Consider the following 25256-nt stretch of genomic DNA (forward strand, 5'->3'; position numbering starts at 1 on the left):
TCCCCGCCCCGCCCCCTCATTAATATTCATCAGATGCCCCCGCCCTTTCCTCTCCAGCGACGGACCTCCCCGCTCGTTAATATTCATAAGAGCGCTTTCCGCTAGGCTTAGTATTTACATATTCATAAGACGTTGCGTCAGGATGCCTCGGCTTTCGCGGGCTTTTGACCACGTGACCCTTCATCCGCGCGGAATTCGTGCTCCGGCGGCGCTTGTAGTTTGCAGGGGGGGCTGTTGGTGGAAGAAGCTCGGAAAGCAGAAGAAATGGCGGTAAGAGAGCTTCTCTCGCAACTGACCTGTGCAAAGTGGCTTTTCTTGTATTGGTTATTTGTGTTTGCGTCCCTTCGGTGGCCCGCTTTTGGGGGATCGTTTGGCGTCCTCTTTTTTTTTTTAACCTCTTAGCCATTCATTTCGTAGTTTTGCTGGTTCGTTTTAGAAACTAAAACCTTTTCAGGATATTGCCTGGCGGAAATTTGCAGGAAGAGTGAAATTTTAGGCACTTTTCTGTTCATTCGTGCAAATTCCTGCCCAGCCGTAAACCGGGAGGTCTGTGCCGCGCATGTCAAACCCCAGGAGGAGTTTAGAAGATGGCAGTACAAAGAAATATTATCGGGCACCGATGTTCTGGAATTGAACCCAAAAGATCTCTCTGGAATTTAAAAGATAGCAAAAATAAAAAAAGTTTCACAGAGGGCCTGCCAGGAGTAGTCAACTGGCGTTTCTCTTAGTCTGTCTCTTTTGCCATTCCTTTTATACATTGAGAAGTTTGGAAAAATTCGAACCAAACCAAGACGTAGGAAAATACAGGTAGTCTTCGACTTACAACCATAATTGAGCCCAACATTTCTGTTGTTAAGTGAGACATATGCTAAGTGAGACAAATTGTTAAGTGAGTTTGGGCCCATGTGATGACTTTTCTTCACAGTTGTTACGTGAATCACTGCAGTTGATGAGTTAGAAACCCGGTCGTTAAGTGAATCTCTGCCTTCCCCATTGATTGTGCTTGTCAGAAGGATGCAAAAGGGGATCATGTGACCCTGGGACACAGCAAAAGTCATAAACATGAACCGTGATCAGGAGGATGCTGCAAAGGTCATAATTATAAAAAACAGTCATAAGTCACATTTTTCAGTACCATTGTAACTCTGAACAACATCAGTAGCACTTAGACTTATATATCGCGTCACAGTGCTTTTACAGCCCTCTCTAAGCAATTTACAGAATCAGCATATTGCTCCCAACAATCTGGGTCCTCATTTTACCCACCTCGGAAGGATGGAAGGCAGAGTCAATCTTGTGCCCAGTGAGATTTGAGCTGCCAAACTGCTGGCAGTCGGTGATCAGCAGAAGTAGTCTGCAGTACTGCACTCTAACCACTGCGGCTCAGCAGTCACTAAACAAACTGTTGTAAATCGAAGGCTAGCTGTATACTAACCAGATTCACAGTATATTTTGCACTCTTGTCTGTTGTGTTAGGATTCCTCTGAGTCGAACATGGCTACCAGCCCAGGGCAGAGCTCTCGGCGAGGAGACGCCTTCACATCCAGTCCAGGAAGAGATCTACCACCCTTCGAGGATGAGTCTGAAGGACTCCTGGGGACAGAGGGACTCCCTGATGAAGAGGACGAAGATGGAGAGGAGTTGATTGGTGAAGGGATGGAAAGGTACGGGTCTTCTCCTGCCAGGTTCATGTTTTCACATGAAACCGCAGAATGAAACATTTGGCACTCCGCCCAGCTAGGTTCTCTTTTCTTTCCTGTTGCATCAATTCAATGTGAATCAAGTCAACTTCAAAGGGGCAAATGTGAAGATGTTTGTATTTAATACTATAAATTGATATTGGTGTGGCAGTAAATTCAGATTGCATTATTTCATATACAGGATACTCCCACATACATTGTCATACTCCTTGATCTTTCTCATTCCTTGCTGTTATCAGCAGTAGGAAATCAGCAAATTGATGGTCTAACAGTTAATCATGTACAGTAGTCAATTAGTTGATTATAATTGCATTGCTTGGCTTCCTGCTAATAGTAACTAATAACCATGCTTTTTTCACCATAATTAGTAAGAAAATGTGCAGGGTTCCTGGGATTTGAAGATTGATGTAATATTTGAGCTCACCTGTTGACTTTTTTCTATTTTTCACACTTATATTATGATTAGATGTTGGGTCAATTTGATTATCAGATGGAGATCACCTCATTTGGAATATTAGTTTATTTAATATAGTATTCTTGATAGATAAGGATGGAAAAGCTTATGTGTAGACCCATTATATAAAGGGGGGAGAATTTATTAGGGGGGTTTTAATTTCTTTTTTAAGGGTGGATTTTTTAATGTTTAATGTTAGATTTACTTGAAATTTGGGTCATTATTTTACTTTTTCTGGATATGCCCTTTTTTCTGGATATGTTTTTCTTTTTTGCATTTTATTCTTGTTGATAAAACAAATCTAAACACAGAAAATTTGCAAGGTTCCTCATTAGTTTAGGAGAAGATAACCCATTGTGACCAAAATTATCCCAACTTCTATCCTGTTAGAAATGCACCAGGGGTGGGTTTCAACCGGTTCGCGGCGGTCCCTGTGAACCAGTTGGTCGGCGAACCCGGAAGTAAGTAACTTCCGGAACGGCGAAGGGCGCGCCCGCCCGCCCGCGGTCCTTACCCGGTTTTGACGAGTTCTGCGCTTCTACACATGCGCAGGACGCATACAGCGCCTGCGTGATCCTCCAGGAGCAGCTGGAGCGTCGCACAGACGCTAGTACGCATGCGTGCACGTGCACAAGGACGCCACCGGCCCCGTTCCAACCGAACCGGTTGGAACGGGACGAGAAACCCACCCCTGAAATGCACCTGTTCTAGAACTGCGGTCCCCAACCTTTCCAGTTTGGTGGCCCAGTGCAGGGGAGGGGGTGTGAGCTGCACAAGCATCCTGCGCGCGCACTAGCAGAGCTTCAGCCACACCCGCAGCCTGGGGGTTGGGGACTCCTGTTCTAGAATAGGGCTGTCAAACTCGCAGCCCACGGGCCGGATGCATCACACACTGGCCACACCCAGTTTAGCCAAGGGGGAAAATTGTGATGACACAGAGTTTGACACTCCTGTTCTAGAATATATAAAGGAATTGTTTCAATTAAGAAAAAAATCAAAGGCTATGCACTCAGCCAGATGGTTATGGGCTTCTAAAAGTTCCACAAGTGTCTGAATGTGTCATTCCTATTCTGGATAATATCTATCTTGATGGATATTGTTAGATAGTTTAAAAGCCGTACATTGCATGGTGTTCAGTTCAAGTATCTGTTACAGAACTTGAAGTCAAGTGACAATATGTCATTAGTTGCCAACCTTCAAACCAAGAGATGAGGTAGAAGTTGATAAGGGCTGGATTTGCACATCTGAATTGCTCTAGATTCATAATTCCCATAGAAGTGTATGAAGTTATTGTAATGGGATATGTAAAAAGTGTGCTTAATGGAAGGAAATGAAAGAGGCTATAGATGGAAAAACATGTAGAGGAATGTTTGCTGCAAGAAAAGAGGAAACTAATACCTTATAGAGAGAGTAGAGGATTAATGCATTTAGAGGAAGAAATAACTAAGCTTAAAAAGAAAGAGAGAATATACAGCAAATTTGATGGAAATAACAAAATACTTGCAAGGAGATGAAGAGAGATAAAGCCTCTCATAGAGTGAATAAAATCGAAAATAACAGTGATGATACTATTTGGGATGAAACACATGGAAAAATGCTACAAGAGGTATTTGAGAGATTTGTATGAGAACAATACTATTACTATACTGAATGCCACATTAAATCAATGCTGCAAATACAAGCAATTTAGAAAAAATATGAAAAGGGAATCATAAACACTGTGAGAATGTTGAAATATAGTAATGCTGCATGTATAGATGCATTGTGAAATTTAATATTTTTCCTCCTAATTTTTTTTCTTTCCAGTGCATTCAGTTGCCACAGAAAACAACAGTACAATTACAAAGTTTATTGACTCAAAGTTGCACTGCAGTTGTCCTTTTGATATATCCCACTTAGTGTTAGCACAAATAATTAGAAGCATAGCTTGCTGATTAATTTTTTTTCAACTTTACTCTGTGAATACTGTTTTATTCTGTTAATTGTTAACTTTTATTGATTTAATATGTTGTTTGCCAACCAAAGTTACATTCATGAAATGGATATCCATCTGAAATAGTTAATAAATTGATTTAATAAGTGATAGAAGCAAAGAAGCTATCTAAATAAATAATCCGTCAGTACTAAAAGTTGGCTTGTAGCTCTTTGATTCCAGAAAGAAAAGGGATAAGAAGTAATAGGAAACAAGCTAACAAGCTGTAGAATGGAATATGTAAAAATGTGGCTCACCCACACTAAGTGCACATAGAGAGAGAGATTCTCTTCTTTGTAATAAAAAATTCTGCCCAGATGCATTCTGTCAATCTTGTAATGGAATATTATAATCATTTAGGAGGAGATTTGGGAGAAAACCAGCTATTCAATCAATCAGTCAGAATAAAGCTGGAAGGAACCTGGGAGGTCTTCTAATCCAACCCGTTACACAAGGAGGAGACCCTATACCACTAATGGCGAACCTTTCCGGAACCGAGTGCCCAAACCAGAACGCTCACGTGCGGGCACTGCAGCACCTGAAACCCAAAGGCCAGATATCCAATGCGCATGCACACATCGGACACCAGAAGAGTAGCTGGTGATGGCGCACATGCCCACAGAGTGGTCTCTAATGCCACCTCTGGCGAGTGTGCCATAGGTTTGCCATCCTGGCCCTATACCATTTCAGATAGGTAGCTGTCCAGTCTTTTGTTAAAGACCTCCAGTGATGGAAGCATCTATAACTTTTGAAGGCAAGCTGTTCCACTGGCTAAATTGTCCACACTGTTATAAAGTTTCTCCTTAATTCTGGGTTGCTTCTCCTTGATTAGTTTCATCCATATATATATTCCATATATGCACTGGATTTCCTACATGCAGGTGTTGGACAAATTGTGTTGTCCAAATATAAATATCAGATCTGGTGCTTTGCAAAATAAGTAAAGTACTCGGATGCTTATGCAATGTAATTGATGAACACATTTTTATATTTTTTGTGTCCAGGGACTATCGTGTTATTCCTGAGCTTGATGTCTATGAAGCTGAAGGTTTAGACTTGAATGATGAAGATCTGGAAGAGCTAACTGCCAGCCAAAGAGAAGCCGCAGAACGTGCAATGAGACAGAGGGACCGTGAGATGGGTCGAGGCCTCGGCCGCATGCGGAGGGGACTGCTTTATGGTACATTTTTAAATGAATGAGTAGTGATGACTTGCTTTATGCATTTCCTTAAGTCACACTTAATACAGTTGCAGTGTCCCACAGTCACAGGACTACGATTCCCAATCAGCTTTCCATAAGCAAAGTCAATGGGGAAGCTTGGAAGGAAAGTTAAAAGTTGTTCGTGTTAGTGTCCCCCACCTGTGCAACCTTTCCCAGCCCACCCACCCCCCCGTGCTTGCACCACATTTTCATAGCCACCTGTGCACCTATCAGCAGCCATACTATGTTATGCCTCCATCACCACTTGCACACCCTCACAAAGCCTCACTACACTCATGCCACACCGGGAGTCCCCCCGGGGAATAGGGCGGCATACAAGTATAATAAATACAATACCTTCCCCACAGCTCACACCCTCTCTCCCACTGGCAGGATCCCCACACACACTGTTTTTGCATTGTATTTTCCTCTCAGTCGTTCTCTTCTCTATCTGGCAGTAGCCATTTGCCTCCACCTGAGCCTTTCAATTTCCTGCCAGCTTCCCTATTGACTTTGGCTGCTGAAAGCCAGTAGGAAGTTGTGAGAAGATATTCACTTAACAATCCATGATCTTCACTTAATAATAGAAATTGGGATTTCATGGGTTGTATAATGTGGTCACGTAACATTGAGCTTTACAGATGGAATGCTTAGTGATGGAAATTGTTGCATATCATTTATTTTATGGCAGTAAACCAGATTGGAATCATGGTTAATATATTGATTGCAGTTGTGGTTTGGGGATATAGACATGAAAGTTTATGGCATCCACAAAGGTCCAAGGCATGAGCAACTAATAAAAGATCTGGCCAAATAAGTATGAGCAATTTGATTACCTACAAGACTGATTCTGATTTATTTCTTACTAATAAAAGTCAGTCCCACACTGCTCATTCTTACGAGATATGCTGAGTATATAGCTGATCATTTTAATATTTACTTTCATATGTAAATGGAATGGTTTTCAATTCATAAACTGCTCAGAGTTTACTTTAGTTTATCTAAAGTGAGTAAACTTTAATACTCATAAGATAATGAGATGGGCAATGTATAAATTTGATTACTAAATAAATATACATATGAATGGGATTGTTCTTAACCCAAGAGTCTTCAACATGGTAAAATTACAACAATATGAAAGCAAATAAACGCAGAGGATTTTTAGAATGTAGCAAAAATTTTAAAAAATTGCTTGACACTTGAAATAGCATTAAATCGGAAGATCTGCAGATTCCAAACTGGTACTCTCCAGTTGGAATACAATTCTCATAATCTCCCAATGGGAAGTTATACATAACCTCATAAGACTGTTGTGGCCTGACAGCAGCAGATTCGGACAGTGAGGAGTTTGGGGAGGAACATGGGTCAGTCCTGGAGTCTGGGAAAGGCTCTGATGAGGGCACTGTGTCGGAGGCAGAGAGAGGGCAAGAGCTGTATGTCAGTTATGAGCTGCCTTCAGAGTCAGACATTAGTGAGGCAGACAAACAGCTGGAGCCTGTTCCCACTGTGCACATGCCAGATGAAAGGAACAGCTAAAGAACAGGGGTCAACTTGGGAGTAAGACCACAGCTAGACGATGAATGGCCTCCTCCCAAAGGAAATAAAAGAACAAAAGGAGAGTGGAGTTTGCAGGAGATAATTAGTTCACTTAGTTGGCTCGTGACTCTCCAAGAGTCCTTGCCAAGTTTTGCAGATATGGGCCTGGCAGCTCTCTACCCCAGATAAGGTCTGTGCCTGTAAATCCTCCCTTGAAAGACTTCGCTGTATGTGAATGAGAAGAATTCACAGTAAATTAATAAAAGGGGATTTTGTCGGGACCAGGAGTTTGCTTCATGCTCTTGGGAAGCCTAGGTCGGAACAAAGACATGAGCATCATGTTGAACAAGAAATTGTAGAAATCCAATTTATCGTTTGGGGAAAGCTATTTAAAAAGAGGACATCCATCTAAGAGTCCTCTCTCAGAGAATTGATTTAGTTTCATTAATAGTTCTATGTTTATGCAGCTGTCTGATAATCCCTTTTTACTTCCTCTGCTTCTGCCCACCTTTTAAATTCTAGAGAGTGATGATGAAGACGAAGGTCGTCCTTTGCGGAAGAGGCGCCTGGCTGAACGGGCTGCTGAAGGTATGGAAGAAGAGGAGGAAGACATGATCGAAAGCATAGAGAACCTGGAAGACATGAAGGGGCATTCGGTGAGAGAATGGGTGTCCATAGCAGCTCCCCGTCTTGAGATCTACCATCGCTTCAAGAACTTCCTAAAGACCCATGTGGATGATCACGGTCACAATGTCTTCAAAGAGAGGATCAGTGACATGTGTAAAGGTACAACTGTGGGAATGCAAGAAAAGTAGTTTAGAAAATCAACAGGGTGCTAGTTTCAAATGTTTCTGGTGGTGAATCAGATGAATCAGTTTCATAACTGCCCTAAGCCAGTTTTCAAAGTAGAATAATACATTGTAAGCCAACCATTGTTTACAGACCTTATTCGCTGGATTCATGCAACATGCTAAACCACAAACCACATAATGGCTTAGTGTGTTGCATGAACTTAGTCTTCACTTGAGATGTATTTCTTTTAACTTACATTATATCTCATACCACATGATCATAGCTGATAGGTTATTTTTCATTAAGGTTCCTGGTTGTATTATTCAGATGGATCCTAACAAACCACTTAAGTCTCCTTTACAGAATAAACATAATACTTGTGGGAAATATCTGCTTAATTCTTTTTCCCGTGGTTAAAACCATACTTGTATGGGCTGCACTTTCTTTTCCGTCCCTATCCCTATATTTTTTTTGTAGGTGAATTGTGCTGCAATAGTTACAGAACAACTTAATTATTTTGAATTACAATTCCAGTGTTTAAGTTACTAAAATATTTGCTAGCAGGTTTCTAAGGAACACATCTATTATAGTACCGTGTTTCCTCAAAACTACATGTCCTGATAATAAGGCCATGTCATTTTTTTCCTGTGGGCAAAAATATATGCCCTCCCTCAATAATAAGCCGCCTGGACACCCCTCCCTTCAGCCAGGCAGAGCGCCACTCACCAATCTAGTGATATCCCGAAGGCATCAAGCCGCAGGAGCCAGGGGGAGGGGGGCAAAGGAGCTCACATTGCTTGCCATCTTCTGGATAATGCTAGGTTTGGTGAGTGGCACTGTGCCCAGCTGGAGCGGGGGGTTGCCAAGAGGCTGCTTGTGAGAGTGGTCACCTCATGGCTGCTGTGTTGCGCTGCTGCGACAGCGCAACACAACTGTTTGCCCCTGAAGCTATGCCTGGCTCTTCAGGTGCCCGCTTGCAAGAGAGCAGCCACCCGGCAACCCTAAACCAATAAGCCCCCCCCCCTAATAAGGCCCAAGCAACATTTTTTGGGGGTGGTCAAAAGAAAATAAGACCATGTCTTATTTTGGGGAAAACACGGTAATACCTTTATTCTTAATATTTATTTTTCTTAGCCATCATGAATAAAATTCCTTCAGTAGAAACTGACAACTATGTTCACACCAAAAACATAGTTGTTGTTTTTTTTTAAATATACCCGAGGTCAAATAAGACATAAGAAGGACTGCCATATAATGATTGCAAATATATTTTAGAAGAAACCCAATAAACTCAGTTTTTTGCATTTCTGCAGTGGTGGGCCTAGGTTTAAAAAAAGTCTTCTTTTGGCAGAGAATAAAGAGAGTGTGGTGGTGAATTATGAAGATTTGGCTGCGCGGGAACATGTCCTTGCCTACTTCCTTCCGGAAGCCCCAGCTGAGATGTTGAAAATATTTGATGAAGCAGCCAAGGAGGTAGTAATGGCTATGTACCCCAAATATGACCGGATTACTCAGGAAATCCATGTTCGCATCTCACATCTACCTCTGGTGGAGGAGTTACGGTCACTTAGGTAAGAGGGCAGTTTAGTATTGAGGTCGGCAGCACTAACAAAACCTATCAAGACTGTTTAATGATTTATGACCCATAGCTGATTAGGATGTAAGTGATCCAGATGATAAACTATTGAGTAGGTCTCTTGTAGCATTACTGAATCGAGGACAAAAATGAAGAGACTGCCTATTAAATGTTCATCTATAGAACTAGTCTGCCAAATCCTGAAATTGAGTTATATCACATGCTTAAAATTATTTTGTTGCTCTGGAAGCATTGTAATCTCTTAAATTTCTATTTAAAAAATTCAGGTTTCCCTTTCTGAGTGTAGAACCATAGGAGAAAGCCATAGTGAATTGATTGGGTATAAAGCTATTATGTTTGCAGTCAAATCATATTCTTAATTCTTGGTTATACCCTGTCATTCCTTCTGGAATTCAGAGCAATCTGTGTAGCGGGGGCATCAAACCCGTCATGGCATCATGTGACATCTCACAACTCCCCCACCCCCGTTTGCTAAACCAAGCGTGGGTCGCACGTGACCTATCCGGCCCATGGGCCATGAGTTTGAAAGCCCTGCTGTATAGCATTCCTTCCACCCATTTAGCTCCACAACAGTGATCTGTAAGGGAGGTTGGGCTTTCCATGGCTGCGGTTAATCCAATATTTCATTATTATACCAAGATAACCCCATCTAATTCATACTATTTACTCTGGCAGCTCATTTTTTAACTGGGAATGTTTGAATATGAAAACTGGGATCTCCTGCTTGAAAAAGTACCCTCTCCCATTGATTTAAATTCCCACACACACCCGCCTCCCCATTCATGAGCTTTTTACTTCACAAAGTTTTGCAGAAATGTAAAGAAAATGTAGTATTCAACTATTCAAGATCCTTTGTATTTGAGCCTTGTTCCTGCTTCTTCTCATAGGCAACTACACCTAAATCAGCTTATCCGGACAAGTGGAGTTGTGACAAGTTGTACAGGGGTCCTTCCCCAGCTCAGCATGGTCAAATATAATTGTACCAAATGTGGTTTTGTACTGGGGCCTTTCTCACAGTCTCAAAACCAAGAAGTAAAACCAGGATCTTGCCCAGAGTGTCAATCTTTGGGTCCCTTTGAAATCAACATGGAAGAGGTAAGCTGTACTTGATGTGCTATTAGGAGGGCCATTGTGTCTTTGTTCAGGGAGTTAAAACTACACAATTCCTAGATCTTTTGGAAGGGCAGCTACCTGATGTCTTGGAAGAGTTTTGGTTTCTTGAGGAGCCCTGGTTTAGAACAAAGAAGTAGCGCTTTTCCAAATGCTCATAAATACTAGATTCTATCCTTTAAGACCACAGACATTCTGGATAGTTCTAACTGGCTGAAGGGAGAAAGGAAGCAACAGCCATACCACAATAGGAAGCAATGCAGTCTCTGTTGGTAGGGCTAGATTAAATGAAATTATAGCACCAATTTGCGGGACTGAGTTCAGGGAGGCTTGGATATGAAAACAGGAGGCAACAAAGCAGAACCCATGGAAAGGTCCTCAGGATTGCCACAATCCTGAGGAAACTCACTCTATAAGGGGCTTTGATTGGAAGAAGTTTGTGGGGAAGGTATGTGTTCTTTTAATCCACAGGTAAACTCCACATGAAGCTTACAAGGCCAAAATGATTGTTGAACAATCATAATTCAAAATAAAAACAAATGTAAAACTTTTATGGAGGTGAATTGAAAGATAAGTTAGTCTGATGTGTGTAGATTTGTCTTATATGTTGACAAGTCTCCAAGAATGCTGAGGTTAGTCCGTTTGCAACTAAATACAAGTTTGCCTGAGCTGAAGTTTTTCACATGGATGTGAGAGAAAGTGGTTTTGTATAAACCTCCTTGTATCTAGTGTTTTGTTGTTTAAGGAATGTGCTGAGAATTTTGGTTGCAGAGTCTTTTTTATGCTCCATGAAATTCCTAACTTCTGGTATTTGATGTCCCAACAGACTGTCTACCAGAACTATCAGCGCATCAAAATCCAGGAGAGCCCAGGGAAGGTGGCAGCTGGCAGGCTTCCTCGCTCAAAGGACGCCATTTTATTGGCTGACCTGGTTGACAGTTGCAAGCCAGGGGATGAGATTGTAAGTATAAGGCCCAGAAAAGCAGGGAAGGTCAGAGGCTGAGGCATATTGATCACAACTTGAAAACTATCCTGGTTAGAGAATTCAAGAAAGAGCCTTAATGAAAATAAAGCTGTCTCTGGAAGAAGTATTTATTTGTATTCCTTTATTATGTTTGCAGATAATTTAAGGCTGTAAACCATACTGTATCCAAGAGACCTCCTATTTTCCCCACAATAACAATCCTGTGAGGGAGATTGGGCTAAGACAGAGTGCCTGGCCCAAAGTCACCCAGCTGGCTCACAATCTATGTGTAACTTGGTTTTCTGAGGTCCACCAGAATAGCTGTATCTTTTAGTTTGCGTGTAGCACATTTCAGTCTGAATTCCTTGCACTTCCCTTTTTATTTGTCTGCATGATCATCATTTCACGCTATCTTGAGATTCTCAGCTGTCAACTCAGACCTGGATTGGATTGCTTAGAAATGTGAAAGGAAATTCCAAAGAACTAGCATCTTCCGCAGAATTGTTTCAATTAATCTCTGTGTGTGTTTTAATACAAATTTTTGTTGTGAAGTTTATCAATGTACTCTCTGTATCCTAAAAATGTTTTTTCATCAGCATTATAAACAAAAATCCTAAGACCACAACATAGAAATTCTTCCAACACGTAACAATAAATGGTGTTGAATATGCATGTTGTCCTTGACTTATGACCAGTTGCTTAGTGACCATTCACATTATGACAGGCCTACCTGGCAACTACATATAACCCACATTAAAAATTGTGACAGTTGGAGAGACCCCCATAGTGAGCTTTTGGCACCATGGCTGCATTTATAGCCATTTACAGGATCTCATTGTCTCATGACCGCATTTTATGATAGTTTTGCCAAAAATCAGTGTTTTAGTTTTCAGCAGAGCCATGACCGTAGCAAATCATCAGTTTCATTTAACAGTTGCTGCTGCAAAAGGTAGTGAAATCAGGTTGGTCATGTGACTGACCCATTTTACGACCATCCCAATTTAACATCATGAGGTTCAGGCTCCATAGCAATCACAAGTTGACATCTTCCTATCATTAGTTATTTGTCCTATTAGTACTTCATAAATAATATGGTGGTGTCTACTTATGTTCATGCTGCTTAAAAATTTCCTTTCCCCCTCTTTTGGTCTGCTTTCTTCCTAAATTATACAAATTAATTTAGGACCAATGACTAAAGAATATCTTGTTCTTGTCTTTTAGGAACTAACTGGAATATATCATAATAATTATGATGGCTCTTTGAATACTGCGAATGGGTTTCCAGTGTTTGCGACTGTGATCCTAGCCAATCACATCGCCAAGAAAGATAATAAGGTGGCCGTTGGGGAGCTCACAGATGAGGACATGAAAGTTATTGTAGGACTGTCCAAAGATGAACAGATTGGAGAGAAAGTGAGTTTGAAAATCAAGATCCAAGATTCTGGTTTTCTTGTTTCCAGTTCAACACTATTGAAAGCTCCCGAAATTACTAGATTATTAGAATCTAATTACTAAATTACTACCATAACAATAGCAGTTCTCCTTCTGTTCCAAGATGATTGCAAGGGACTGTAGGCATTTCTGTGAAAGTATTACTATGGGACCTGTTCAGTTTGTGTTTTGTTTGCTTTAATGTACGGAATTCACACTATCCATACTTGGAATACACCTAAACAAATTGTTTCATGGGCAATAGGTTTTTTTAGTAAAAAACATTACATTTACTAGTATTGCTGTTATTGTCCCCCATTACATAGACTCTTATTATCTCCCAGAAAGAAGAAAAATAATATTCAGAAGAGTAGTAAGACTTAACAATTAAATCCAACTAATTAAATCCATCCCCAAATTAATCTCAACCACTAAAACCCAACAGAAGAGAGGGTGTTAAATGTTTAGATGAAGCTTCTCTTCTTTCTTATTTCTTCTATATATATATAGCTTTTCATTAGATGTTAACCACAAAATCCTTTATAAGGATGGGTTAATCAGAAGATTTACTTCCAAAAGTCTTGAGAAGGCTTGCTCATTGGTTCCAGAGACTGGGAAGAGCGAAAAACAGACACAACCGGCCAACTGGAGGTTTGTTCCTGAACTTCCGGTTGGCTTATTGTGGCCATTTTCGCCCTCCCCAGGCGAAATTCAAGCCTCCAGAGCCTGGGGAGATGTTGTGCATGCATGCACAGGGGTGTGAGTGTCATGCGTGCATGTGCAGGTGGTTGGGGAGGATTGAATTGGTGTGGGCAAGCGTGTGCACGCAATAGCGCACGCACAATTGTGACACGCCATAAATAAAAGGTTCACCAGCACTGCTGTATGCCAAGGTGTGCAAAATTATTAGGCAGCTCCGTTTCCAAGGTAAAATGGGCCAAAAAAGAGATCTAACTCACTTTGAAAAGTCTTTCAGAGGGATGCAACGCTCTTGAAATTGCTAAGATATTGGGGTGTGATCAGAGAACAATCAAACATTTTATTGCAAATTCATGTTTGAATAATTCTGCACACTAATAGTTGCCCAGTAATTGTGCACACATAGATATTCCCCTATAAAAGCCAAAACTTCACTTTTGTTTTCTTAAATATTCAGATTTGAGGTTTAGTAACATTTTGGAGAGCCCTGTTATTGTTCCATAATAAAATTAATCCTCCAAAATACAACTTGCCTAATAATTGTGCATGTGGTGTACAATCATTCAAGGTTTAATAGGAGATTTCCATTGTAGTAGTACTGTTTCCCTTTTAGTGTCTCTGTTGATAAATATGTTGGCTGTATATGCTTTTCCCAGATCTTTGCCAGCATTGCTCCTTCCATTTATGGGCATGAAGATATCAAAAGGGGGCTGGCTCTAGCCCTGTTTGGAGGAGAACCCAAAAACCCAGGTAAGTTGACCCAAAGACACTTTGGAATCAACACTGCTTTTACACGAAGAGCTTTAAGTTGTAGAGAGGATACCTGTATTATAGTGGAGAGAAACGGCTTGAAAAGATGTTCATCTTTTATTTTTACAGTTGCACATTTCTCAATTAATAAGCTCCCATTTTAGTAATTTATTCCAGAAAATAACAGCAATTTCTTACCATCAAAAAATTCAAACATGAAGCTACCCCTGTTTTATCTAATTTGTAAATAAGCATATGTTATAAAGTAGCATATTTCTTTCTTTTCCGTCTGTCCAGTTTTATCAGAAATTCACCCTGTTCTGAAATGAGGTGGAGAGATTCTTTTTCTTTTTTCTTTTATTGTTCTTTGTACTGATGTCTTATTCATCAAAATTTGAATACTTACTGGGATGGGGAATACTAATAAAGCAGACTGTTTCTCAATCAGCTTATTATTTCTTCATATTGCTATATCACTTTATCTGACTACTTCTCCTAGAAAGCAATCAGATTTTAAAGTATGTAAATGAGCTTTATTCGTATATTATGCTTTAACCCTGCCCGTTCTCCAGTGAAAACAGAAAAAGCCCAAGTAGTTGATTCTCTTCCTTCGTTACCTAGCAGTCCTTATTCACAGCAACATTATAAATCATGGTTCAGGGTCACTAGACAAGCTTTGATGGACCATCTGATGTCAAGTCTCCAAAGTTCTAATAATGTAACATTTTGTCTCTTTGTGCCATCTGCAATTTGGGTCACTGTTCTTTCCATCTAAAACACTGCAGGAGGAAAACACAAAATTCGTGGTGACATCAATATGTTGCTTTGTGGCGATCCTGGCACAGCCAAGTCTCAGTTCCTCAAATATGTGGAGAAAGTAGCCAGCAGAGCGATATTCACCACTGGCCAGGGGGCTTCTGCAGTGGGTCTGACTGCCTATGTGCAGAGACATCCTGTAACCAAGGAATGGACCTTGGAGGCTGGAGCCCTGGTGCTGGCAGACAGAGGAGTGTGCATGATAGATGAATTTGACAAGGCAAGTATTGGTTTGGAGGTGTGACATAATTTGGCCAATCCAGTTTACAACAGTATAAGTTGCTCTAGGTAAGACCTTGAACACAGAAAATGAAACAGAGAGAGAAGACGGGTTAGATTTTAGGACCTATCTGGAAAGAGACCTTCCTGAGATCGGGAACTAAGAAAAACTGCTCAGCATATTAAAGCTAGTGGGGGACATGATAGGTTTGAAGGGTGCTGGTTAGAAGATTGTTTAATGTAGTGCAATCTGTAAGTGAAAATACCTTGGGGAGAACATAGCACAGTGCTGGTTAATATGCGATGGGAGAAAATTGCTTTGAAACTCAATATTAACAATTCTAGCTGGAAGATACTTCCTGTCCTTGATAATATTTCTATATCTAGAGGCACTAAACTTCTTAAGAGCTTTGAATGTGTACATCTGAATTCTGCTTTATTTATTATTGAGGATAATTGGAGTTTTAACGTCTTTTGCTTGTTCCTCAGATGAACGATCAGGATAGGACCAGCATCCATGAAGCCATGGAACAGCAGAGCATCTCCATCTCCAAGGCTGGCATTGTCACATCTCTACAAGCTCGCTGCACTGTCATTGCTGCTGCAAACCCCATAGGTATGTGGGGCCCATGGAAGAAAAACTCAAACTATGGCAGAAAGTTCCATATATTGTGTTAAACTTCCTGTTTAAAAACTTCCTGTCTTTTGCATCCTGAAAGGAACAAGAGCATGCACTGTTTCGTTTTGTTTTTAATGCTTCTTTTCCTATTCTAGGTGGGCGCTATGACCCTTCTTTGACTTTCTCAGAAAATGTTGACCTGACCGAGCCCATCATATCTCGCTTTGACATCCTGTGTGTGGTCAGGGACACTGTGGATCCTGTTCAGGTAGATTCTGCTGCTATTTAGACTTAAGGAAGATTAATGAAGGGCCTGTCACTTTAATATTTACCGAATGAAGAAGGGAGGTACATAATATGGAATTAGCTAATTGACCTCTTGTCTAGCTTGGCAAAGTAAAGCTCATAGGAACACTTTGATAAGCGTACAGGCAGTCCTTGATCTGCAACCTTTCAATCAGTGCAGTTTGAAATTACAACTTTGCTGAACTAATGGTGCTTACAACCAGTCCTCCTATTCTGGCTGTTCCCAGCACTCCCACAGCGTGTGCTTGCAATCGTGCTTGGCAACCAGTTCGCACATAGGACTGGTTGTAGCAGCCCCACAATCACATGATCAGCATTTAGCAATAACACTTAGCCTTATATACCACTTTATAGTGTTTTAAAGCCCTGTCTAAGCGGTCTACAGAGTCAGCATATTGCCCCCAACAATCTGGGTCCTTTTTTTAAACTGACCTCAGAAGGATGGAAGGCTGAGTCAACCTTGAGCCTGGTGAGATTTGAACTGCCAAATTACAGGCAGCTGGCAGGCAGGAGAAGTAGCCTGCAGTACTGCACTCTAACCACTGTGTGGCCCATTTGCAACCTTTCTGCTGATTTCCCCAAAAAGTCAATAAGAGAAAATGGCAGAGAAGGTCGCAAGTTGCTGGTCTCCCCAATCTGCATACTCTTCCAACATTGCACTCACACTATGCCAGCTATTTGCACATGCTTACGGACTCCCACTACATCCGCATGGTGCCTCTCTTGAATTCTCATGCACCCTCTCTAAGGGTCACTGCAACACCCACGCCTTCTCTTCCTCTGCTCCTACTACTCATCTGTCTGCTGTCCCGGGACTTGCAACTTCCTGATGGCTTCCTCATTGACTTTGGTTATGGGAAGGTCACAACACCTAACAATTGTGCAACAACTGGGGACTGTGGAGATAATGGTGGCTAAGCAACCATTTCAATTGCCATTGTAAGTTGAGGACTACCTGTTCTTATCAAAGATCCATTCATTTTTTTAATAAGAGTTAGGGAATCTGGAAAATTAACTTTTGAAATTATCTTATAGTAAATGATATAAAATCAGTGTTTTGTATTTGTTTGTTTGTTTTTTTCAATTCTTTCTGGAAGGATGAGATGCTGGCTCGATTTGTTGTCAGTAGCCACATCAAGCATCACCCGAACAGCAAGGATGCAGTAAATGGAGAATCTCAAGAAATTATCCTCCCTAATTCTTATGGCGTGGAGCCTATTCCACAGGAGGTCCTGAAGAAATACATCATTTATGCAAAGGAAAAAGTCCATCCCAAACTCAACCAGATGGACCAGGACAAAGTGGCCAGGATGTACAGTGAACTCAGGAAAGAATCCATGGTAAGCAAGCAGGGAGGTGGGAAATCCTATGTTTCAGAGTGAGATGTTACCTGCAGAATCATGACTTCTCTCATCAGTTAAATGGAGCTGGAAGAAATGTTGGTCCCAATTATGGGTGGTATACACTTACCTTCCCTACCAGTTTGCAAACGTGAGCATACGCGCCCCCTCCGCACATGTGCAAAGCCTTCCGCGCATGAACTTTTGGCCAAAAAAGTGTCTAAATGGAGCTGGGTGGGCAGAGCCACCTGCGATTTCTGCTACCGGTTCAGGTGAACCGGTCCAAATCTGTAGAATACCACCTCTGGTCCCAATAAATCTGATATCTGGTTCTTTTTAGAAGCAGCCGTAATTACAACGGTTCATGAAAAAGTTCCCAAATCTATAAATGAGTACTGGCTTTATTAGAACCCATCCTAAGAATATGCAAGTCTTTATCTTCTTCTGAATTCTTTACTGCTTAATTTGTCTTAATTGTTCACCAAAATATCTGCCAATAACTCTTGTATCAGTGTATATAATCTGTGCTAAAATTGGCTTTGGGGTTATAGAAACATCTAGCCTGATCTTTGGACTTCGTTCTCCCATCCTTGAGGTTGGTTGGTTTGTTTCGACACCTTGTCTAATAGAGAGAGCTTGTAGCATTTTGGCTGGATATCAGCTCAAGGATCAAAGAAAAAAGGTCCAGGTTCCTGAAAAAAGAAGTAGTGGGAACAACCACTTGAGGCATATTCCTTAGAATCTATGCAATGCACTAGTTTGCCAGCAGGTGGCAGAGTCCTCCCTTAATCATTGATTCCTTTTAAACAGACTTTTTTTATTTCTATTTTTTCCTATTTACTATCTCCTGCGCGCCATTATTTGTTTGTAATTAGCTCCATGCAGCATTAACAGCTCCCCAGAGTAGAAAGGCAGGCTGTAACTTAATGGTGTGCAATTTCGGTCAGTTTCTGAATCACTTTGTGTGGCGGAATGAGGACCACACTCAAAAATTGGCTGAGGATAGGATCCACTATGGATAAGATCAGATGTTTTAAGAGATAAAGTAGATGCCTTAAGCATGTCAGTCTTTAAGGCATCTATTGATCCTCCTCAAAGCTCGCCAGCTGCTTTTTAGGGCACATTTAGGTGGGGCATATGGGAGCATAAAAAGGATGCTGGCAAGTCACATGCCACTCTTGGGGTGCCCTTTTCTGCACTACTGGAATCAGGACCTTTACCTTTTCTTTCTGCAGGCAACTGGGAGTATCCCCATTACAGTGCGTCACATAGAGTCCGTGATCCGAATGGCGGAGGCTCATGCTCGCATGCACCTACGGGATTACGTGGTGGAGGACGATGTCAACATGGCCATCAGGGTCATGCTGGAGAGTTTCATCGACACACAGAAGTTTAGTGTTATGAGAAGCATGCGGAAGGTATGCAGAGATGTGGATCCTTTCATAGCGGTGGTGGTTTTATTTGGGATTATGGAAAAATACCATGAGAACTTAAGTTTGATAGAACTCCAGTGAAGGATTCAGGGAACTGACTTTAAATAAGGACACAGGTGTTATGCATATACACTTTTATGCACTGCACACTGTTATGGACAGTAAATTATAGTGTCTGTCTATTGTCTCCATTATTGTGTGTAGTATGTAGGGATGCAGTGGCTCAGTGACTAAGACGCTGAGCTTGTCGATCAGAAGGTCGGCAGTTCAGCGGTTCGAATCCTTAGCATTGCGTAACTGAGTGAACTCCTGTTACTAGTCCCAGCTTCTGCCAACCTAGCAGTTCAAAAGCACATAAAAATGCAAGTAGAAAAATAGGAACCACTTTGGTGGGAAGGTAACAGCATTCCATGCACCTTCGGCGTTTAGTCATGCCGGCCATATGACCACTGAGATGTCTTCAGACAGCGCTGGCTCTTCGGCTTTGAAACGGAGATGAGTACCACCTCCTAGCGGAAATGACTAGTATGCATGTGCAGGGGAACCTTTACCTTTAGTATGTTGAAATCCTAGTCAACTGGAAATTGCAGGAGAAGATTGTTAGAGAAATTACAACAATTCACCCAAAATATCCAGAATCTCTAGGTATCCATGCAGTGTCTCTTAGGACAAGTAAGACAGTCAGCTATATTAGCCTTTTGATCTTAGAAGATTGTGAAATCTCAGGCTGAAAGAAGAATATTATTTCTTACTTTAAAGCATTTCTTTTTGGATTGTTCAAGAGATGAGTAAATGCCCTGCTTGAGCCTCAATGAATCCCAGTAATGAATCCTGGAAAATGCTGCCAAATGGCAAAGGAGTAGGCTAAGGGCCCTGTCATCCACACCGCTGATGAATGAAATAGCTTTTGAGATGAGGGTTGGACGCTGGAGACACTAAAGTTAATATTAGAATTGGGCCAACTTGAAAGCCTTTGATGTGATCAGAGAGATCAGTTTCTAATCCACTCTTTAGGGAATTTACTGAGCGATCTCAGATCAACCTTAGTTTGGAAGGCTAAGATATGAAAAAACAACCATACTCGTTATCCTGAACTTCTAATGGAGTGGTGAGATTAAAACATACAGTGTTTTGTATGTTGTGTATGCGTGTCTAGGCAACTTATAGACAACTTTGAATCAGTTGAGCTGCTTACAAAATGTGAGTACTTTAACAATGTTTTTGCCTGCTCTCAGTCCAGAAGGACCAGAAATTTTAAGATTATTTCTTACTCTTATGTTTCTGCCCTCCCCCATAAAAATCAAATGTAGGAGAAAAAAAACTTCTATTGCCCATCTTAGTATTTGGCTAAGTTATTTCTCTGATCCTTGCTTTGATTTAGCAATTATCTCTCCCATTTTGATGGATAGATAATGAGTGTCCTGTTGTTTTTTCTTTACTGGGGTCCTGTCCCCCTGGAGGCCATGAGTGCCTGGGCAAGTATGAACGGAGTACGGTTGAGTTCCTTGAGGGGCAAAATGGGTTATTAGGGTATTGAGTTGGGTACGCATATGATTGGGCATTAGCCTGAGAGGAAGGAGTAAAAGGGTGGGGTGATAGCTTACAGAGAGCAGGCAGGAACATTGGGACAGTGGTGGGTAGAAGAAGACATGGTGGGAACCTGGGGCAGGTTCCACCTTGGATGAGGGCACCAACCTGGCATGTCTCATCAAAACTTGTTGGGCCCAGACCGGAGTGTCCACCTGGGTTTCAAGGTTTCTATCAACTGAGACCCCAGGAAAGAGTGGGAGGTGTTGTTATTGCTGTCTATGAATCCTTGAAAACCCCAAGAGGCTCTGCTCCATGGATAATCAGATGTGAGACAGTCTTCTGAAGGTGTGCTCCAGTAGTCAATTCAGATTGTTGTTGGTTTTACCACCCTTTCTGCTGTCCAGCATCACCCCTGCCTGAATTTTGGTAAAGTTCCATCGGGGAACTTAATCTGTTGCCACACGATGTTGAGCTTGGGGTAGTGCAGGAACTCCTGGCCTGTATGGATCTGTCCCAAATCATTGATGGTCCAATTCAAATAAAACATTTTGATTTTATCTTAATTGTTTGTATTGGTTTTGAATTGTGTTCTATTTAATTTTATTATGTCATGAGCCACCTAGAGACATTTGGACTTTGTGTCGTAAATTAAATAAATTCAGTGAGATTAATTTCTAATTCATGTTTTAAATGCTTGTTCATGAAACTACCAAAATTCCAGCTTCAAAACTTTTTTTTCAGTTAACTGTCTTACATTCTTGCCTGGGGTTTAATACAAATAAGCAAACAAGCAAACAAATAAATAAAAAACTGTCCGGGAAAATATTTTCTCTTTTCAACTATTCAGTAACCAAACTTTTTTGGGAAAGCTGTTTGCTCCCTTAAGATGAGAGTGAATCCTCAAGTGTGCCTTTGGTAGGCCAATATTGAGTTTAAAATAGATGGTGATTGAAATCCTTTTATTTACATCAGACACAACCATTTTTTGTTGAAGCAGTTTTAGAATGTTCCCTTTTGAACAGTGAATTTGTCATCTCTTCCTTCATTATTGCAATTCACTCTATGTGGAATCGCTCTAGGAGATTATATACAATGTACTTACTACCTGTTGACTTGTCGGTAGAAGTTGGTCCAGCAGGAGAATGCCAATTTTGTGCAGCTGCATTCTCTACTGGAAAATTTGATTGATCTGCTTTAAGGTGCTGGTTATCCTTCATAGGCTTGGCTCCTTGCTCACTCTAAGGGTATAAAATTTGCTCACCTGATACATGCAAACTGAAAGGGATGTTGCAGATTTTCCCCTGCCAACCTTTAACAGGAAACAGGTTTTTTTGGCTTTAGTCTCCTCACCCTAAAACAGTTCACATCCCTCCAGGTGAGAATGGCTCCTTTCTTATTAACATTTCAAAAGCACTGTAAAAAAAAACCTGTGTTTTTTCAGTGAGGATTGGTAATGAGTAGGGAATCAGTGCTGTGCAGTGACTGCTTGGGGATGTTGCTATATTTATACTAGCTGGGAAGGGATGTTCTGCTTTGTGTGCATGGATTCATTTTGTGGTAATCTTCCCAGAGTTGCCTGTTAAAACCTATAGGTACATTAAAATAGATAATTTCAAATTGCTTTTGGCTCATTCCTGACTTCCCTTCTCGTTCTTTGTTGTACTCAGACTTTTGCCAGGTACCTTGCCTTCAGGCGGGATAACAACGAGCTCTTGCTGTTCATTTTGAAACAACTTGTATCAGAACAGGTGATGTATCAGAGGAATCGCTACGGAGCACAGCAGGACACCACTGAAGTGCCTGAGAAAGACTTAATTGATAAGGTATGGAACAGTGTTCCCTTTTGTGGATGTTGTACCAAGTCATTCTGGGTTTCCCTTTGTAAGTTTTGAATAAGTGAGGACTTCTGTTGCTAAGAAAAGCATGAGATATTAGAACAAGAGGCAAAGATGCTCGCTTCTGGAGTTACATTTTTGCATTGTTCTGAACCCCCAAATGTGAGAAATTAGTGCAAATGCTTTTGGGGCTCATGATCACAAGGGCATCCTGAAGAGGGAATGATCTCATTGGAAGGAGAGAAATTGGGGAAGTGTTTTTTTCTTATAGATGTTTTTGTTGTCGCTGTGCTATACTGCAGTTTTGCATTCAACAGGATTTTGAGATGTTGAATAGACCCATTTTACTTTCTGTGAAAAAGACGTAAAGATTGCAATGCATGGTGGCATTTTTTTTTTCGAATGTCAGTGTTAACCTGGGAAGAGAAAATTATCTACTTTAATATAATTATCTATTTTCCCATGTGGTACATCCAATATAACAATCTGCCTTGCTCACCTCCAAGTGGACAAGTGATAAGATACTGTAATGAGCTTTACATGGAGCCCCATGGAAGAACATCCAAAACTGCAGGTGATCCAGAATGTGACAGCATGCAATTACGGATGTATTGGCTTTCATTATGCTTCCAGGTGTAACTAGGTGGTTGTCACTTAGAATGCTCTTCATGGCATGGGACTACCTTATTTTCAGAACTGCCACTCTCCAGTTGTTTTTACCCATGCCGTTTAGGTCTGACGGAAAAGGCAAGCTTCTGACAATTAAGGAATATTACCTTGTGGGATCCAGGAAGTGTTTCTTTTCTGATACAGTATCTGCCTTTTGGAACACCATGCCCCCCCCCCCCCGGTCCCCAAGATTCAGTTGACCCCAATTATGCCAAACTGCCGGAAAGCATTGAAGACATAGATTCTTCCAGATTCAATACCAAAATTCAGTAAAACAAAACCACATGTTGGATTCTGTTTATATATGTATGTTGTAAGCTCCTTAGAATTGTTAAAGTGAGATGGGCAGTCATTCAAATTAGACAGACACAGAGATATTGTGAATAGTAGATATTGCAGATCAATAACCACGTGTAAACATTTATCCTGACCAAATTATATCTTTCAGTGAATACAGGTGAAACTCGAAAAATTAGAATATCGTGCGAAAGTTCATTTATTTCAGTAATGCAACTTAAAAGGTGAAACTAATATATGAGATAAGACTCATTACATGCAAAGCAAGATAGTTCAAGCCGTGATTTGTCATAATTGTGATGATTATGGCGTACATGAAAACCCCAAATCCACCATCTCAGAAAATTAGAACATTACATGCAATCAATAAAACAAGGATTGTACATAGAACAATATTGGACCTCTGAAAAGTATAAGCATGCATATGTACTCAGTACTTGATTTAGGCCCCTTTTGCAGCAATTACTGCCTCAGTGCGGCGTGGCATGGAAGCTAAATAAATGAACTTTTGCACAATATTCTAAATTTTTTGAGTTTCATCTGTAATACCTTAATGCAGAGAAGCTGCCACAACCTCTCTCTGCAAATTTGATTGTCACATAACTATCCATGTCCCTCTCCCTTTCTCTTTACCAGGCCCGTCAAATCAACATCCACAATCTTTCTGCCTTCTTCGATAGTGATTTGTTCAAGATGAACAAGTTCAGCCGTGATGTCAAGCGGAAATTAATTGTGCAAAATTTCTGAAGCAAAGACTTCGTAAGCAGTTGGAGATAAAAGCAGTTCAGAGCTATGCTTCCTCTTCTGTTGCAGCAACACGTGGCAATCCTCAAGGCTCTTCCTTATATATTTCAGAAAAGAACTAGCAAAGTGCTCTGCTGAAAGGCCGGTAAATAGAATAAGAATAGAAGCGTACTGTGGTTTAAAAAAAGAAAAAAAGAAACAGAACTGCTGTGAGCCTGCATTTGCTGGATGAAGCCCCAGAGGAATTGTTTCCTATTGGCCTCATTTTGGAAATTGGACTTGACATTGGTAGTGATGAATGGGTCAGCTCCAACAAGCAGTAACTAACTCTCTGCTCATGTTCACTTTGAAGCATCTGTGCTTTCCATTTCCTCTCATTGTACTCTGCTTATTGTTTCATGTGCTTGTGTGAAAAGTTGAAACAGCCTATGTTGAAGATTAGTAGAAATTCACATTCTGTCTTCCTTTTAGAACTATGTTATGCTTTATGCCAAAACAGAAATGTGCAAAAATAGTTGGGGTGGGACAGACATGTCAGGAGCACCCCAAAATCTTGTCAGAAGTCATTCGGCAACATGGGCCAGAGGAAGGCTGAGCCCAGTCCTGCAGAAATTATCTTCCCAAAGTAACATTTTTTACACATCCCTGAAAATGTTTTTTCTCATATATTTGCCAAATAAAGATGTAATAGGAAAACGTTTACTAAAAATTATCCCCCAAAGATATTAAAATAACTTTTCTTAAAAAAAAAAGGCACAAATTTGCTTGCTGTTTAAAAAGGGCTAATATTCCAAAAACAGCTGCTTCACTATGAGTGTTGCATTTTTAACAATATAGTTTTGGGGTAATATTTATCATTTTTCCTCTGTTGTTTGAACTCCTTTTGTAATGAAGATAACTTAAAGCCAGTTGTAACTCTTAAAGTTTCCAAATCCATTTTTATATCAGCTTCGGCTGAAGATTGTACTTGATCAAATACTTGGGTTCTCCCCAGCTTCTTAGCAAGCGGAATCAGAAAGAGTAAATATCTAAAATCCAACTTTTGTGCAGAAGCAATACTACTTCTGGAAAAATAGCCAGAATAAGTTGCTCACCAGTAATTAATATTTGTCCTGAATTTTGATAGAGGATAGACTAACTATTAAATGCTAAAAACAGAACATCTGTATGTTCCTCCTAATGCAAAATGTTTCTTTTACACTAGATGTTGATTAGTGCTGAGAGAGTAGGGGTGAAGTAAAT

At 40.7% G+C, this 25256-nt stretch overlaps 1 protein-coding gene across 1 annotated transcript; it reads left to right on the forward strand.

The window, feature by feature from the left end:
• The first annotated feature begins 138 nt into the window (after positions 1-138).
• On the forward strand, positions 139-25053 carry MCM2 (minichromosome maintenance complex component 2). Its single transcript, XM_087708976.1, has 16 exons — positions 139-270; positions 1477-1664; positions 5131-5306; positions 7386-7649; positions 9007-9226; positions 10140-10347; positions 11189-11323; positions 12548-12739; positions 14113-14206; positions 14992-15242; positions 15731-15857; positions 16016-16128; positions 17264-17506; positions 18742-18924; positions 22137-22292; positions 23907-25053. Exons 1-16 carry the CDS (start codon positions 265-267, stop codon positions 24015-24017), a joined length of 2667 nt encoding a protein of 888 aa, XP_087565102.1. The 5' UTR covers positions 139-264; the 3' UTR covers positions 24018-25053.
• Positions 25054-25256: the final 203 nt, after the last annotated feature.

The sequence above is a fragment of the Thamnophis sirtalis genome, unplaced genomic scaffold (genome assembly GCF_051295495.1).
Source record: "Thamnophis sirtalis isolate CommonGarterSnake01/CBP01778 unplaced genomic scaffold, rThaSir2_p1.2 scaffold_3, whole genome shotgun sequence".
NCBI lineage: Eukaryota > Metazoa > Chordata > Lepidosauria > Squamata > Natricidae > Thamnophis > Thamnophis sirtalis.